At 39.9% G+C, this 18,999-nt stretch overlaps 1 protein-coding gene across 1 annotated transcript in view; it reads left to right on the top strand.

Moving 5' to 3' along the window:
• Nucleotides 1-18,999, top strand: part of DMD (dystrophin) — a 2,292,284-nt gene that overhangs the window by 431,184 nt on the left and 1,842,101 nt on the right. The window contains exons 6-7 of the mRNA XM_056131284.1: nt 8,402-8,574; nt 15,977-16,095. Coding sequence (XP_055987259.1) covers nt 8,402-8,574; nt 15,977-16,095 — 292 coding nt within the window. The remainder of the gene's footprint in view (nt 1-8,401; nt 8,575-15,976; nt 16,096-18,999) is intronic.

Consider the following 18,999-nt stretch of genomic DNA (forward strand, 5'->3'; position numbering starts at 1 on the left):
CAATCATTGCCTTTTCGTAAATCTTGGTTACTCTCGATGTAAACCAATGTTATAAAAAGATTTGTGAACTTTGATAATCTTTGCGAGTATGTATTTTTTACAAATAGTCATTTCATAAATTTCTTGGGAAATTTTAATTTTTCCTAAGCCACCTCAGTATAAGGTCTCAACTATGTTTATGTTCATAGGACCTCTGAAAAAAGATCAAAGGTCATTTGGTGAAAACAATATATACACCTTTTGGATCACTCAACATGAACTTAAATTTCAACTCCCTCATTTACCATCTTAGTGATACTAGGCATAACACTGTCCCTTTCTGGATCATAATTTATCAGTGTCAAAAAATGATAGCTTGTAGACCAGAGTGATAGTACAGTGGGTAGGGACTTGCCTTGCATATAGCCAATCCAAGTTGGAACTTTGGCATCCCATATGACCTCACTAGGTGTGATCCCTGAACAAAAGAACTAGAAGTAAGTCCTGAGCACTACTGGATCTGACTCAAAAATAAAAAAGTTAACGTGAATATTTGTCAAGATTATATGAAAAAATCCATAAATCACTCTCAAAATACCATTTACATTAGAGATGTATCATTTGAATACATTTGATTAGAATTTTTACTCATGTTTTAATAATTTGGAGGGATAATTGAATAGTCTTCTCTTTTTTTACTAACTGAATACATTTTAGTAAAAGATATTTATAAAGATGTCATTTATAGAGCATAGCTTTTCCAATTCTACCTGTAAATTTCAAATTATACAAACTTGTTAAATTCTGTTCTTCAAAAAACAGTTGAGTATTTCTCAACTGTTATGAAGCTGGAAAGTTTCCCTCCTGCCCCAGTCTGTCAAAAATCTTAAGATATTTGCAGTGTTATGCAACCATTACAACAATCTAATATTAGCACATTTGTACTTCCTTAAACATAATTCTCATGCCCATATATAGTCACTTCCAACTTTATCCCAATCCTGGGCAAACAATCCATTTTCTGTCTCTGCATCTCTGTTTTTATATCAAAAGAATCATACAATATGTGTCCTTTGGTTGCTGGGCTCTTGCACAGAGTGTAATCTTTGAGTTTCATTTCTACTGTAATAGTAGATAATTTTATAGGGTTCATTTCTAACCCGAGGTATAGTTTGGTCCTGCTCAGTCAGACAGCATGAGCACCAGACATATACATACAAGCATGTGGACCAGACATATAAATACACAGTCATATTGTTCTCCAAGTGAATTTCATTAAAAAAAATTAAACTCACTGAACAGGCTCAAATCTATTTCAAAGTAAAAATGGAAGAGAAACTAAACCATAGTTTCTCCCAGCCTAGGATAGATCAACACAGTTATCAACAGAGCTCAAGATAGCTTATAGTTTGACGTCAAACTGTACAACCAACAAGGAAACAAAGGGTCCCCTATCAAACTGGCTTACTTCAGTTGCTTAGAACTTCTCAAGTTTCTTCAAATAATAGTTTCTAATATTTGTAAATAACAATCTAATGTTTTCCATTACATGTTCATTAAAATAAAATTAAAGCATAGCAAAAATGAAATAAATCACAAAAAACCCAAACCAACTTCTCTTCCCTCCCTCCCTCCCTCCCTTCCTTCCTTCCTTCCTTCCTTCCTTCCTTCCTTCCTTCCTTCCTTCCTTATTTCTTTCTTTCCCCCTCTTTCTTTTATATTTGTTTTGTTTCTGCCCTTTATCTGGTTGTGCTCAGGGGTTATTCTGAGCTCTGTGTTGGGGGTGGGGGATGCAGTGTCAGGATCAAACATAGGTCTCTCCCATGCAAAGCATGAATTTTAGACCTTTGACTCATTTCCATGAATCTCAGACCTTTGTAAAATCATAGAATTGAATATATTTAAATGGAATTTTGTATAATTGATACATTTTTTGTGAAGCTAGCTAGTTTTTATTGAAACTTATTTGGAAAGACCTGAGAGGATCAAAAGGAATAAGTACATATTCCAGGAATAAGTACATATTGGGAATAAGTACATATTGGGGCTGGAGCGATAGCACCGTGGGTAAGGCGTTTGCCTTGCACACAGACAACCCGACCGACCGGGGTTCAATTCCTCCACCCCTCTCAGAGAGCCTGGCAAGCTACTGAGAGTATCCCGCCCACACTGCAAAGCCTAGCAAGCTACTCGTGACGTATTCGTTATGCCAAAAACAGTAACAGCAAATCTCACAATTTGTTGTGAGATGTTACTGATGCCCGCTTGAACAAAATTGATGAGCAACGGGAGGGCAGTGCTGCAGAGCTACATATTCCAGAGACAACATGGGCTTCTCCAGAGTAGAAATAAACAAGCAAAGAAGAAGACAGGAAAATGAGGTATGTGTTCAAGGGAGAAGACAGGTTTGAAGAGGAGGAAAATACAAACATTTGAAAGAGCCTGCTATATTTATCTCATGACCCTGGAAAACATCATTCATGGAAGGAACATAGCTTTCAGAAAACAATTTATGTTGCAAAAACAGATAATGGCGTTGACAAAGCCAGCAAGTATACTTAGGCATGCAAGTTCTGGGGTGGGGGTGGGGGCACAAGTTTATTTTAATTGTCATCATCATTTATATGGCCTCACCTTTTGTCATCTCAAAACCCTTTCCAATGCCATCTGAACTCACCATTGACTGTTTTTAAAAATGCCATGTCTGATACTGTCATTAGCTCAGGAACTTGGTCATTAAAAACTAGTATGTAGGGAAGTAATCATTCTCACAAAAACCAAAAAGAATGCTTTTGTATCCTTTCCCTCTCTGATGGAGCGCTATTCAGGTCTCGAATAAACAAAGCCATGGTATTGCAAGGATGAAAACTCTCCCCAACCTCTCTGCCCTTAATTTTACACCTCTTCTGACACACTTTCCTGTTCTACTAAACAGAGTTTAAAACTACTAGACATAGTTGAAAAGTTCCACCTGCTCAGTATTCTTCATCATAATGGATTTCCATTCATAGTTCACTAAGAGTGCATATTTGCACTCTCACTCATTAACAAAACCTTTGGATCTCAAAAACAATTAAAAGGCACTCTGGGCCAGCTAAGTGTACTTACCACATCTCTCAGATTAAGAATGAAATTGAGGACTGGAATTAAAACACCACAGGCAGGGCACTTGTTTCACATATTGCTGAGCTGGGTTGATCTCTTGCAGCCCATATGTTCCCTTAAGCCTTGGCCGAAATGATCCTTGAGCACAGAGCCAGGAGTAAGCACTGAGCATCATGGGGGTGTGGTCAAAAAACATTGGAATTGAGGAAGTACGATGTTTACCTTAACCCAGCTGACCGGGTTCTCATAAGATCTTCGGCACTTCTACTTGTGGTATCCCCACCCCCTTCAGGAGTGATCCTACATCACAGAGCCAGGTATAAACCCAGTGGCAGTGTGATCCCAAAGCAAACAAAAGTTATGAAATTGATATGACATTATGTGAACTCTTGTGACGGTGCAGCATATTAGGTTTTCAATGATGCTGTGGAAAACTTCTCCTTGAACATGAAAAAATGCAGGGATGTGGACACTACATCCTGGTTTTCTGGTTTCCATATAAATTGTTAGACTGAAATATAATGCTTATACTGGGAGTTAGTGGCTTGTGAACAAACTGATTAAGTTGACAGTGTGTGTGTGTAGAGTTTTCCTCCTTTATTAAAACATGAGCCATCCTTTGTAGGGGGTTCAGCTCAGTGCTGGTAACCAGTACGAGTTAAAAGTAGTACATTCTGCTAACAGTATGGGCCTACTGGAAGTCAGGTCTGCACCTTCACTTGTCACTGTCACTGTTCTCCCGTTGTTCATCGATATGCTCAAGCGGGCCCAGAAACATCTCCATTGTGATACTTGTTACTGTGTTTGGCATATTGAATACATCACAGGTAGCTTGCCAGGCTTTGCTGTGCAGGTGAGATACTCTCAGTAGCTTGCCAGGCTCTCCAAGAGGGGAGGAGGAATCAAACCTGGGTCGGCCAGGTCCGCCACGTGCAAGGCAAATGTCCTACCCACTGTGCTATCGCTCCAACCCACCTTCACTGGCTAACAGAGCAAATTCTCAATTCCAGGATGACTTTCGATATATGTCTCTGTGGTGAGTCCTACCTCTAAACTCCTGACAACAGAGAGCCTTCTGCACTACACGGTTTTTCCTCAGGTCTTTTTCCAGGACTTACTTTCTAGAAAACTCTTCCTATTCCTCATGCTGCAATTCCTTTCTATTCACAGGATGGGTTCTGGGAAATTAGTATTCCATTTATCAGGCAAGATATTATTTAAGATGTGCTTTTAGGCAAGAGACATAAGGAACTTGCACTTGTCATGTGTCACGTGTCTCCCCAACACATCCATGAGTGATCTCTGAGTATAGAGCCAGGAGCAAGCCCTGAGCATGCTGGGTGTGGCCGAAAGCATTGAAAAAGTTGGGGGCAAGCCTTAGGGACCAATAGCTGTGAATAACCAGGGTAATGAGAGGGAGAAAATGAAGTGGACTATACACCCCGACCAAAAGCTTTATTCAACACCTGCAGAACATAGAGCCTCAGGGACTTCTATGTATTTATTTATCTTTTTGGGGGGCCACACCAGAAAAAAATGGTTCGGGGGATGACATGGGATGTCAGAAATTAAACCTCTGTCAGTTGTGTGCAAAGCAAGCACCCTACCTGCTGGACTGTCTCTCCAACCCCTGATGGCTCTCGAGTGCTGATCTGCTTGGTGCTGAAATGGTAGATTCTTTTTATCATTTCCCTTCACCAGCCACTAGATGGCAGCTTCCACAGGAAGGGTGTATCCTTAAACTATAGGATGATGCAATTTAAGTAGCCCTGACAGTTGAAGACTTGGAGGCCTGAAATACAAGAGATCTTCATTGGAGGAGAATCATGGCAGTCTATCCCCAAGGAACTCTTGGCCACTTTTTGAAATAATTTCTCAGACATTTAAATATTTTTGAGTACCGGGGGTGGGGGGTGGGGGTGGGGGGGTGGGGATCTGTCCACCCAAAGGGTTCTCAGGGCCTAGGGCTATTCTCATACTTGGCCTGTCTTTGCAGATCAGATGGTTCATTGTTTGCCTCTAAGAAGCAGCCCTGCCTCGGCCCAGGAGTGATGTTATCACCAGGATGACACCCAGATGCTTGTGGGCTATGTGGTGCAGGGGATCCAACTCCATACCTCATGCATAACAGATGTATGCTGAGGTATTTCGAGTTATCTCCATAGCCCCTGTATTTTTTTTAAAAAAACAACTCTTGTATGCCCCAATTTTTGCACAGGCATTTGAATCCATTCGTTCTGTCTTGAGAATAATCAAATCTAAGGGCGGGGGATTTTTCCACTTAAAAATTCAAGTTAGGATCATTTCAGTGTCTCCCTGAAGGTTGATATAATAAAAATTTCTTGGTAACTGTCTTCTATGTAGGAAAAGAACTGATCATCTCAACTGCCCTTTATTATTTTTTTCGTAGCAACATTTTATACCCAAGTAGAAGCAATACCAATGAGGGCGATAAGCTGAATTAGTGACATAATGATGCTAAAGGAGTTTTGCATTAAGTACTGTTTGTCTTCTAACATTATGCGCATAGAGGGCAGTCTGGCCAAGCAGTTCACAAATGAATCCCATTCATCAGGGGAGGGTTATCTGATGGGGGCAAATCCATTACTACCACCAAGCAAGTATCTGCTAATTCCAAGTCTGCTTCTGTACAGAACACAAAACACACATTCTGCAATTGCTACTAATGGAGGTTGTGCTCTTTATACGTTTAGAATATGATGAGAAAAATTACTTCTCTTACATAAGCATTTGACCTATTTAGTCACAAAGTGACTAAATATGCAGATTTAGGAGTAAATTAAGAAAGAACAGGAGTAATCCAGCCTGTAAACAATGGATTGTGCTATGGAAGGATGGCCGCATATGCAAAGATTTCACATCTTCACATCATTACCACGTTGGCAAAATGTCATCTAAAATCTGTTTCAAGTATTTTAAAGTTTGATTTCATAATGTATTGTAAAATTTACATTGAGTCTCATAAAAGTGATGACTATAACATTGGAGATGTAAAAATACATATTCTTCGCCTTCGCCCCCCCCCCCCCCCCCGCCCCCCGCGCCCCAGGCATTTGTGAAGTTCTAGGAGGACACAGGAGCAAAATAAAATGTCACGTTTATAATGCATGATAAATATTCATCATCTGATCAAATGTTGGTAGTATATGGATCTTACATTTCCCCAAAGGCATGCCCTTGGTGGTCAAAACTAATCATATTTTCATACATACTTCTTTTAAGAGTAAAACAAGGGTCTGAATTGTGTTAAATAAGTAGCGGAGTAATTATTCTTTTTTGCTCCCTAACAAAACCCTTTTTTTGTTGTTGTTGTCGTTTAACAAACCTAATTGTTTCCATTTGGCCCATTGTTTGGGAGTGTGTCCGGGGGTGATTTAAAAGTTGCGTGTGGCTGCAGCGAGAATCAGCCTCTCTCCAAATAGCAATGCAGAGGGTCCGGGCTAGGTGAAGGAGACTAAGAGTTGTGTTTAAGGGGCAGCTTTTCAAAGAGATCCTTGCTCACCCGCACGTGGGGGCCAGCCTGCTTGGCTAGGTTGTTCAGGGGCTGCCCATCTCCCTGATGAGTTTCACCTGCTGTCTAGGCAGTGGCTCTCGTGGAAGACACTGAGGTAGGAGTCCGGGCTGGGGGTGTGCATGGTTGTGGGGCGTGGAACCCTGCACTCACGTCTCAGAGCACACTCCCTGGACTGGAATGCCATGATGTCTCCTCGCTGGTTTTGCATATTCAAGTCATGCTCATGACCCTTGCCTTTCCACGAGCAGGGGGTCAGGGTCTCTGACCCTGAAGCTAGCTGGAGTCAGCTCTGGCTTTGGAAATGGAAACCCAGCGGATGCCCTGAATCTGGTAGTGGGTAGTGGACGTGGTTTCCAAGTGGGTGGAATTGTTCTGAGGAAGTGGGGAGCTTATAGCTTTGGGGCATATTGTTAATTGGCGGTGCTTTGGAGGAGAAGGTGATTCTGAGAAGTGAGAACAGGAAAAGACTTTGGAGGGGATTGGTTGGAAGCTGGGAGGGGCACCCGGGGTCTGTAACTTCTGAACCCTATGGAAGGAAAGAAACTGCTCCTGAAATCTCACCGGGTCCCTGTCGTCAGTCACACCCTGCTCGAACTCTGGGGAAAATCTAGGATTGGTTTGTGCATCAGATTAGTTGGAAGAAGGAAAGTTGGATATGCAGCAGCTTTCTGGAAGGCAAGTGAAGGCGGCCAAAGCTGCAGGGAGTATAAAATCTATGAAAATTAACTAATATAAACGGAAGCTGCACATCTTTTGTGTTCCGGGAAAAATACTCCGGGTTTTATTTTCATTTTTTTGGTTGGTAGGATTGTTGCTTTTTAAGTTCCTGTTTCTTTGGTCTTTAATTGGACAGACTTTTTTGCTTTTCACTTTGGTCAGTAAACAAACGTTTAAGTGATAGTATAAATGTCGGGACTTTTATCTGTGTATTGTCTTTTGATGCTTATAGCAATCTTGTATATGTATTGTAGTTAAGGAAATGGAGATCTATAAATTTAAGTGGATTGTTCAGTTAATGGGATTTTTAAAAAATTAATTTTCAGTGAGGAGGGATATGTAATTTAAAAAAAGTGTTTTCCTTCCTTCCCTTTCTGTTTCACTCCCCAAGTTTCTCTGCTGGAGATTAACTTCTTCTCTGTTTTCTGTTTGTCTTTATTATTAAAAAAATTTGGAGGGGGTACCAGGAGAGAGTACAGTGGGCAGGCACAGGCCTAGGGCCCAACTGATCTCCTGCCCCTCAGGGTCCCCATGGCATTGCTGGGGTTCTGTGCTTGGGAACCAGCTTTGCCTGGATGAAACTGGGGTGGAAGGTGCTTTAACCCCTATGACGTTCTAGCCTGTAAAGGCAGCATTTCATCTGAAACTTTTAAGAAAAGTAATAAACCAGGGGCTGGAGTGATAGCAAAGCGGGTAGGGCATTTACTTTGCACGTGGCTGACCCGGGTTCAATTCCCAGGGTCCTATATGATTCCCTGAGCACCACCTGGAATAATTCCTGACTGCAAAGCCAGGAGTAACCCCTGTGCATCGCCAGATGTGACCCAAAAAGAAAAAAAAGTCTGATACCGCAGGGTCCAGAAGTACCTTTGAACAGGTTCAATAACTGGAACAGCACAAGCACCAACCAGAATAGATAACCAGTTGGCATGAATTCCATCAGTCATTTCTCATGACCACTGACACTGACGTTCCCACTGTGTATCAATGAAGATGAGGACATTGAAGTTCACATGACTTTGTTCTTAAGGCATATATGTTAAGCAAATTTCTTTCCACTCCTAGGTAAAAAATGTAATGAAAAATATCATGGCTGGATTGCAACAAACCAACAGTGAAAAGATTCTCCTGAGCTGGGTCCGACAATCAACTCGTAATTATCCACAAGTTAATGTCCTTAACTTCACCACCAGCTGGTCGGATGGCCTGGCTTTGAATGCGCTCATCCACAGTCATAGGTAAGGACATGATTGTAAAAGTCCCTAAGTTTGTCAAGTTTCCTTTAGAAATTTCCCTCCGTGTGGTTTCCCATGATAGAGGTGGATAACATGAATCTAACCACCCATTACATGTGATGAACTGAATAGGGATATTCTGGGTTTGTAATGTGATCTATTGTTTACTGAAATGCTAAAATTAGTGGAACATGAATGTGGTTATGGTGGAGGGATCAACATATGTGAAATTTGGTCTTTGCCAGAAATTCAAAATTAAATGCTGTTTCTTTGAGTAGAACTAGCCTTGCTGTAAAATAATGTACTCCCTGAACCCTAAACTTGAAAGCAAAGAATGATTCCAAATATGTGTTTGGCTGTAATAAAATCAGTTACCAACAATTATTATGTCAAAACAGAGGCTTTTTCTTGTTAGACACACACTTAAAAATAAGATACTTTAAGACCCTGACTGTATATAAATGAAAATATATGTATACTATGTTCATATATGTATATATTTATATTTCCATATGTGTATGAATATATATATTCCTCCCTGGATTATAAGAGATGGGAATGAATATATATTCTTTTTTTATTAATGTAGGAGTACTGCTATTTATTCAGCCACTGATTAGCTGATTGAATTGTGCATGAACTCCACCTTACTTTTTTTTCATTTTTTATAATTTTATTTATTGAATCACCATGAGAGCAGTTACAAAGCTTTTGGGTTTAAGTCTTGGTCATACAATGAAACACCCATACCTTCACCAGTGCCCGTTCTCCACCCCCAACAACCCAGTATGCCCCCATCCCACACCCTCCCCCTACCTGTGGGCAGATGATTTCCACATTACTCTCTCTCTCTACTTTGATCACATTCAATATTTTGACACCAGACCCACCATTATTATTTGAGATTTTACCCCAACACTCAGATCTGCTGAAAAGGCAACAATAGACAATTTGCTCTCTATTGCTGGTTATGAACAACATATAATGTCGCATGGCTGCAGTAGTGGCCACGTGATTTTGAAATTCCAAAATTTTAACACAAATCTGGAGGGATTTCTGCCAAAACCTGCTGGGTTCCGAGATTTGCTCCTGAGTCTCTGGGATCATGGCCGTTAGGCAGCTTGATTAGGAGCCAGAAAGGCCGTTTGTGGGCGATGACTTGGGGTCTCGTTGGGGTGGGGAGGACAGAACTGGCTCCACTCCCATCCCGTGAGGCCCAAAATGTCTTGTCACTGCGGGCCCAAACCCGACTGTCCAATGGCCTCTGGAGGATGGCAGCCACTGAGCCGCCAGGGGGAAGCAGGTGGAGGGACAACACCCTTTTTCCCCCTGGGGTGGCCCGGCAACAGTAACCTACTGCGGGTTCCCGACGCATTTCTGCCAAAAGCTGCTGGATTTTGAGATTTGTTTGAGTCTCTGGGATCATGGTGGTTAAGCAGCTTGATCAGGAGCCAGAGAGGCCGTTCGTGGGCAATGACTTAGGGTCTCGTTGGGACGGGAAGGACAGGACTGGCTCCACCCCATCCCGTGAGGCTCAGCAAGTTTCGTCACTGCGGGCCCAAGCCTGACTGTCCAGTGGCCCCTGGAGGATGGTGACCATTGGGCCGCCAGGGGGAACAGGCCAAGGCACAAAACCTATTCCCACCTGGGTTAGTCCAGCACCGGTAACCTACTGCAGGGATTGGATGCATTTCTGCCAAAAGCCGCTGGATTTCAAGATTTGTTTCTGAGTCTCTGGGATCATGGCTGTTAAGCAGTTCAATCAGGAACCAGAGAGACCACGCCTCCAATTATATAGCTGAGCCGGAGGTGGTTTGTGGGTTTGTCTCCCACATACCTAACTTTTGGCCATTTGTTTTCTTGGTAAACTTTGCCCTAAGTTTTTGGGATTTGGCCAAAGACACAGCAGCAATTTTGGGGTATCTGGAAGTCTGAAGGTGCCATCAGGCTGCTGATGCACTTGCTTCACAGGTACAGATTGACCTGCTGGCGGCACCATACCCCCGATGAATATATATTCTGAGAATCTTCATAACTAAGGCAAAGAGCACAACTCAGTTCTTTGCCTCTGTTCATTCTTAGAATTCAAAAGGAACAATTGTTCTCTACTAATAAAACAACTGCCATAACTATGCGTTATTCTGCGGCTCTTCATAAAAAATAACAGAGTGATGTAGAGCAGTGGTTTTCAAACCTTTCCAACTGTGGCACCTTTGTCCTACCAGTTGGTCCTCTAGTCTCATGTCCTGCCCTCTCTGTTTCCATTAATTTCCTTTGTGACTCCCTTGCACAACTCCATCTGGTCCTGGTTGAGAAACACATGTAAAGAACCGAACCTAACTCTATCCCAAGGATGATGTACTTGCTAAGATGACAAAATAGTTGTCTGCTTTCTTCTGCAAGTGTATTAGCAACAGTTCAAGGGAAAGCAAAAGAACGTAAGTCTATATATGTTTTATATATCAACACGTGTAAACATATTTATAAATATATGTGAAGTACACTATTATTCATTTCTTCCCTAGCCCAATCTCCCAAAGACTTTCCCTCATGGACTGGACTGAATTTCCCCTGATTTCCATGGTGGCTTATTTTTTCTCACTTTGATCTTTCTTCTACTCACAAGGCTACCATAGTTTATGCCAATTTTGCACCTCCAAAAGTTCAGAATATAAATTTGCCTTCTAGTAAGACTGTTATGTGCAAGCAAACGCTAAACCAGCTTCCCCGCAGCTGTCTTGCTCCAGCTGGGTTTAATTAACCCCATCCAGACTGAGTTTCCAGGTGAATGACTCAGCAACCTGAATTTCAAAAGGAGGCAGGCGTGCACTCAATTGGCATGTTAAGCAATGTGAACATGTTGTTTTTCATAAGTGTGACGGGACAAAAAACACTGCACAGCTTTAATACTGCCAGATGAGAAGGAAAAGAGACGTTGACGCTGCATTTTAAGTCAGAGCTCATTCTGCCACATGCACTTCCCAGCAAGGGCCTGAGCATTTGCATCTCGCAGTCCAGACACACATTTGCAGAGGAACAGAATTATCCAGGAGCACGTTTCATACTCCTACGTGGCTCTTGAACCAAGTGGAACCCTTTAGTCCTGCAAGCGTGTTCATATACACCCCATTAGTTAATATTCTCTCCCAGGATTTCTGAATGTATTTCTAATACAGGAAACATAGCCAGACTGCCCTCTACATCTGCCCGACTCTCTCTAATAAAACCTCACTTAGAGGTCCTTGCTTGCCAATAATTGAATGACTCACCAGTAACTAGCTTGTTACACAAAAAAAGGGTAAATTTCAGGAGTTCCCTCACAGTCAATAATGCTCTTTCATGAGTCATCGCCCTCTTTTTTTTCTTGCCTTTGACAGATGTTTAGACTGTCTAGCTACAGAAATAAAATGGTGCTAGTTGCTGTTCCAAGGTGATTGTCCTTGGCATACTTAGGAGTGTCCCAAAGTGACTTGCTTTCAGTAATTGAATGACTAAGCCCTATAGGACAAAGGCAGGCACTTAATGTAGAGCACTGGGATTGACCAAGATCCTCCACAGAGTTTCAGATACTGGTGGTTTTACATCTGTTTAAGGATAAATTACATCTTAACTTAGAGGCAGTGAAAAGTTTTCTTCTTTTAAAATGCAGCCGCCACTCCAGTGCAGTGTAAAGGAAGCTGGATTCTACTTTTATGGGAAAGCAAGTGATTAGAAATATGCTCAAAATATGCATATTATATAAAGTGCAATGAATTATTTTCCTGGTTCATTTTGACCAGAGCAGTAGCAGAGCACGTGATTAAAAAATAATCAGACATTAGAGAGGGGAGCGGAGGAAAAAAATGTATTTTCATGACCTCCACTCCACCTTATCTCATGCAACTAAAGCTTATCACTAACAAAAATGATATTTATTCTCTGAGGCTTTGCATAATCATGGATATTTTATTTCCGGTTCAATTTGTCCCTTAAAGTATATGGATTTTCGCTTTAATGTGAAGCTCACAGATATTACCCTCAGCCCCATCTGGTTTCTCATATTAGTATTAAATTATACTCACTTTATTCGTATAATTGTTGTCTGTATTCTTTTAAGTGATAGCGAAATACCATTTTCCATTAAGTTTAGACAAGACACACTACCTGATAGGAAAGATGAGAAACTCGACACACTGGCACTTTGACTCTCTCCTCTTGACACCTCCCATTTTGTTCATTATATTATTATAATGGCATCAAATGGGTTTATGACATTTATATCTGTGCTGTAAGTATAGGTGTTCTCAGCTTAAGTCTGCAAGTTGGAAATAATTTCTTGTTATTTGACAAATACAATTTTAGAGAACAGTACTAATGAAAATTCATTTTTTAAACTGTCATTATTTCGTAGGCACTTTCTAGGTGAAATAGCTCATCTGTTTCTCCTGATAAGGGATAGATCATTATCCTTATTTGACTAATTGAAAAATGGAGACCTAGAGAGGTTATGTAATTTACCTAAGAACTTTTGATTGATAAGCAGTAGATCTAGAGTTCAAGTATTTAGAGGACTTAATGGTGTCCTATTCTTGATGTCAATTTCTTCAAAAGACTGGTGATCCTGGGTTATGATTTGTATTTATGAGTTATGGTTCAGATTAGCATGGAAGAATATGTGGCTTTTCTCTAAAGCCAGCTTGTTTTACAATTCTCAATGCATTTGATAATCATGGTGATTTAAAATGTTAAATGATTATGAATTTTAATGAGTTAAAACAATTAAGTGGATTAATTTTAATGCTAGAAGAGACCTCAAAGGCCATTCAGTACAGTTCCTTCTCTTAAAAATGAAAACACTGAAGCTCAAATGATTACATGACTTAGATAAGATAAATCCTCACATAGGTTATTAGTTAGTGGCCAAGGAGAAGCCAAAGAGCTGAAATTAAATGGGTTAGAACACAAAAGCAATTAAGTTCCTTTTTCCCTTCATATTAATTTTAGCCTTGATTATTGTACCTGCAGTGGAAAAGTTGTTTTCCCGCACCTACATTCCATATTCTGTTCTTCTCTATTCTTTTCTGCTCCCCTTGCCTTGTGATAAAGAATTGAAGAAAAACATAGGTTTTGTGGTAATGTGAAAACCTCCCCGATAGTTTCAAAATTCATTTTAATTTCTGTTTCTGCAACTACAGGCAGTTGCCAAATTGTCCTTATTTTTGTTTCTACAAGTTTATTTGCTGTTTTGAGTAGCAGGAATATATACATTTCCTTTAAAACTGCACAGAATCAGGGCTGGAATGATAGCACAGCAGGTAGGGTGTTTGTCCTGCACATGGCCAACCCTGGTTTGACTCCCAGCATCCCATATGGTCCCCTGAGCACTGCCAGGAGTAATTCCTGAGCGCCGAGCCAGGAATAACCCCTGTGCATTGCCAGGTGTGACCAAAAAAGCAAAAACAAAACAAAACAAAACAAAAAAACTGCACAAAATCTGTCAAATCAAGGTACGGCGAGAGAAAAGGAAATGAGAAAATATTGTATCTTTCTTTTGAAATAGGGTTTCAGAGTTCCCAGCTTAGCCCATGGTTAACTCTTTTGTCCCTGCATTTCTTAAGCAGGAATACATTAAGAGACCCAAAGTCTTAAAATTGTTTGTAAATTAAGTTTATTTAAAGAAAGGGGCAGTCATTAAACATCAGTGACTCTCAGATTTTTACGTGTTATTTTGTGGTCCAGAGAAAGTGAAGGCCCACTGAATTAATGGTTCCCTTGTCATTGCGTTAAATGTTTGTTTTTGAAGAAAATTTATTTTTGTTTTGACATTAGCCTTAATATTTTCCCTGTGTACTGCACCCCCCTCAGCATTCTCAGATCACAGTTGTATTGACTCAGTCTCAGGATTGTTGTCACTGGGAATTCTCCATTACCTTGCTTTTTCCTCATATTTCACAAATGAGTGAAATCACCTGGTGTTCCAGAGCTACCTAGACGTTTCTTGAAGTCATCCAAAGCCCCACTTAGAACAATGTCTTTCACCACTTGATATTTGGACCTTCCCATGGACTCTGGTCTGAATGCCTTGACTTAGCATGGACTTTTGCCTTCCCTAAAAGCTTTGATTCTCAAATATTCATACTGAGGACATAATTTAGAAGTATGTTCTCAAATATTATTAGTCAAAACCATTTAAGACTCTGACATCTTCAGATTCAGTAAGTCTTACATCTTGTTCATATTTGGAATTTGACTTACCTGCACAATTTTTCGTATTCACCAAGAATTGTCTCCTTTGTGTTTCTCTACAATCCTTCATGCTTCTAAAAAAGAACCATTGTCTTGGTAATTAAATTAAAATTTGTGTTTGTTCTCTGATGTAGCCAACATTTATTTATATATATGTACTCCGTATATAAAGATGTAGTTGCAATGTTTATGTATAATTTTGACGTGAGACTAGGCAATTTGGGATAAGGGAGAAGGCTGGGAAAAAATGCCAGTAATGTAAGTTTTGAGTGAAGCTTCAAAGGGAAGGTGGCACCATGGCAATATATGGGGCATATGGAGAGATGGGGACAGAATCCAAGCAGAAGAATAAACAAATGCAGGAAATTCATCTGTTTGTAGAATGTAAAGAGAGAGAAGATATAAATTCAGAGTTGATGGAGAGCCAGACCATGTTGGTCCTTGGTAGTTTGCACTAAAATAGGTGGATTTTACCCTACTGCTAGCAGGAGAATGAGAAACTATTAATATATTTTACCAGATTTTTTCAGCAGCTCTGCTGAGAATAGAAGGTCATGGACCAGGGTGTGAGTGACGGAAAGGGAGAACTAAGATAAGAACTCATGCAAGGTGAAACGAAGGTTTAGTTTAAAATGATGGCACAGAGTGACCAAATTCTGAATCTACCTCCCACATGAGGGAAAAAAACTCATCAGTGCTGGCCCTAAGTTTTCTCAATAGAGCATTTAAAAAATATGAACATGACCTTGATACTTGAAGAGGGAAGAACTGCAAGGAAGTGATGGGTTTGAAGGAGGCAGTGAGGGTGAGTCGAGTGTCAGCTCAGAGTCTTGTGAATGAATAAGTGGAGACAGAGAGATAGCCAGTAAAATTTGAGTCTGGACTTCAGGTAAGAGGTCTGGATGAGACTTGTAAAATCAAAGTTTTTAGCAAATGCCAGGTATATAAATTCATGAGATGAACAAACCTTTTTTGCTCGGAACAGATAAAATAAATTCTCCTTAGTTTTCCTCGGGACTCATTTAAACTGTGACTTTTTAAATAAGAAGTGTTACTGTGAGTTTTTGAAAAAATCTTAAGGACTAAGGGTAGGCATGGTCTGTCAAAAAGGCAGAACTGAATCTCATAGCACTTTCTAAAAAATGATTAATATGTTTCCTTGCATGTGCGTTTGTTTCAGGCCAGACCTGTTTGATTGGAATAGTGTGGCTGGTCTGCAGTCAGCCACACAACGTCTGGAACATGCATTCAGCATTGCCAAACATCACTTAGGCATAGAGAAGCTACTGGATCCTGAAGGTTGGTACATTTCTAGAATACCTGTTTTAATATTGCTGAAGATTTGTTGTCTCAGACTTTGCATTTCCACAAACCTGGCATAAAATAGAAACTGCATCATGTTTTCCTGTATTTCAGGTATGTTTGAAATGTTCTCACCTCTACTTGCAGTAAGTTATAAATTAAATTCTCAAACTCACAATATCTGAAATTAAAGGGTGAAACTTTAGAAAACACCCTAAGCCTTGAGAATATGTAATCTTCATGGATGGCATGAATTACATTTCGAGTACATTGACTCCGAATAATTATAAAAAGTTCATGTTTTGCTTATTCTACCAAGAGACTTGATAGACTAATCAGCTATAATTAATTAGCTGCTCTTGCCAAATTCATTCATATACTCTATAAAAGGCAAAATGGTTTACTGTTTAAATCAGGAACTCTATTTCTGGCTCTGCTTCTGTTATAATTTGTCGCTCAGGGGGATGTCCTCTATTGAATTGTTATTCCCTTTCTGCTTTTGAAGTTGACAGACAGTATTGTATTTATCTTTTTATTATACTACACTAAATAAATTTTGTTCTTAGATCTGGTGCTACAAAGCCATACCTTCTCTATGGATGGATTAGGGGAGATATTGTGTTTTGACCTCTGCTTTTCCTCTAGTCTCTAAGGCAGTCTTGTGATTTGCTACTGTGTTTGAAATGACCTACTCAACTCTCACTTTCTTGTGGTATTTTGACATGCCCACACCAGAAATTGGTGAAGTAGCATCAGTGGACTTGGTAGCTGCTATGTTAAGTGAACCAATCTCTCTGTTGACCTACATAATCCAATGGTCTTTATAATATTGAATAAATTCCAGATAAGAAGATCCTCAAAAGGCAGTGATAAGTTTCATGAGGGAAGGGCAAGAAATAACTCATAAGGTAGTCTTTGATTGGTGAATGTATCAGAACCCAGAAGTTTAGTCACCAGTATTCCAGATCTAAACACTGGATTCTCTAGTTTATTGATAGCAGACTTGGTAGTGGTGTGTACACAATTAACTTTAAACGTGCTCTGAATAGGGTCTATTAAGTAAAATGGAAATTAATTTAAGTGAGGCACAAATAATAAGACCTTGAATCCTTTTGTCTTCTTGATCCCTAAATAGCTCTTGGTAAGCTTGTGTTGCTTGGGAAGGAAAATAACACAAATGAATTTTTGAAGTTGGTAATCAGACTATATTTATTAAACATGCCTTTTTCCCTTTTAGAAAATGAATAGCTGGCTTTAACTCCCATAACTTCTTTATTGTTGCCTCAGTAGAAGAGTATCCCTCCTATCCCAGTTTAGTTCTAAGGGGAAAATTATAGTCATCATTAGTCTGTAAGTTCTTGCTTTGCAGGATGGCAAAGGATTTCCTCGCCGCTGACTTCTGCTACTAGTTCATCTGTTTCTCTTATACTCTGTTGAGGTAGAGAGAGCAAACATAATGAAAATAGTGGTTTCAACCCCTGAGGGTAAGAATTTATAAGATGTATGGATGTGAAGAATCAGCCCGTTAATGGGTTTCTGTTTTCCCATATTGAGGTCTATTACAGTTACCTGGAATATATGCTCTCGTTATTTTTGGGTGTGCCCAATGGTATCATAAAATAGGAAGTGTAGATTCAAATAGAGCTTTTCCTTGTTAAGTGGTAGAACATAGTCAAATTAGGATGTGTTAAACTATCACGATTTGCTGAGAACACAATGTACATACAAACTGTAAACTTGCCTTTTCATCTCTAAGTACTCTTTCACTTAATGAATTGGGGGAATTGGATAGTTCATCCACATGATAAAAGATGTAGATTGATGGCTGGAGCGATAGCACAGCAGTAGGGCATTTGCCTTGTGCTCAGCCAGCCTGGCCAACCTGGGTTCGATTCCTCTGCCCCTCTCAGAGAGCCCGGCAAGCTACCGAGAGTATCTTGCCTATGCGGCAAAGCCTGGCAAGCTACCCGTGATGTATTCAATATGCCAAACACAGTAACAACAAGTCTCAAAATGGAGACATTACTGGGCCCACTCGAGAAAATCGATGAACAACGGGAGGACAGTGTTTGTTTGTTTTGATGAATTGTATTGAAATTACAGCAGGTAGGGTAAGTGGTCAACAGATGTTTAATCCCCAGGACCCAATATTGTCCCCTGAGAAATCTAGGGGAGCAGAGAGTTAAGAGTAAGCCCTGCACACTTCCAGATGTAGCTCAAAAACAAAAACTAAAACAATAAAAAGATTGATTGACCTATAATTAGCAAAGGCAGTTATATAATGTATTTTATATCCTGAAATTTCCTGGTATATCAGTTCTTTACGCTTTCTCAAATGGAATCTATGTATTATGATGCATAAAATATAGGCTAGAGGAATGCCATTATAATATCTCCAATGTTAATATTCAAGGTCAACCAAATATAATAAAACAAGAGATTATGACATTAGTTGTGGTTAAATTTTGCCAGGAAAATATTTTTTTTAAAAAACCTATTTCTATTGAGAATTTATTTCTTGTTGGGTGACAGGAGGTTTAATATGGAAATGTTTTAGAACAGAGTTTCTGTTAGTGGAACTTTTTTGTTCATTTAGCTTTGACGTATTTCTAAATCTTGTATAATAGCATTTTGACACATTCATGATATACAAATATTTTTTCCCATTCAGTAAAATGTCTTTTTATTTGTTTGGGTTTTTTGTAAGATATTTTTATTATTTTACACTGTGAGATAGACACTTAGAAAGGCATTAATGATTAGGTTTCATTCATAGAGTTTCAACACTCATTTCTCCACCAGTGTACATTTTCCAGCACGAGTGTCTCAGTTTCCCTCCCATCACCAGCCCCCAGCCTGCCTCTATGACAGGCAATTTTCTTCTCTCTCTCTTTCTTTCTT

The sequence above is a fragment of the Sorex fumeus genome, unplaced genomic scaffold, assembly GCF_029834395.1.
Source record: "Sorex fumeus unplaced genomic scaffold, SorFum_2.1 ptg000086l, whole genome shotgun sequence".
Classification (NCBI taxonomy): domain Eukaryota; kingdom Metazoa; phylum Chordata; class Mammalia; order Eulipotyphla; family Soricidae; genus Sorex; species Sorex fumeus.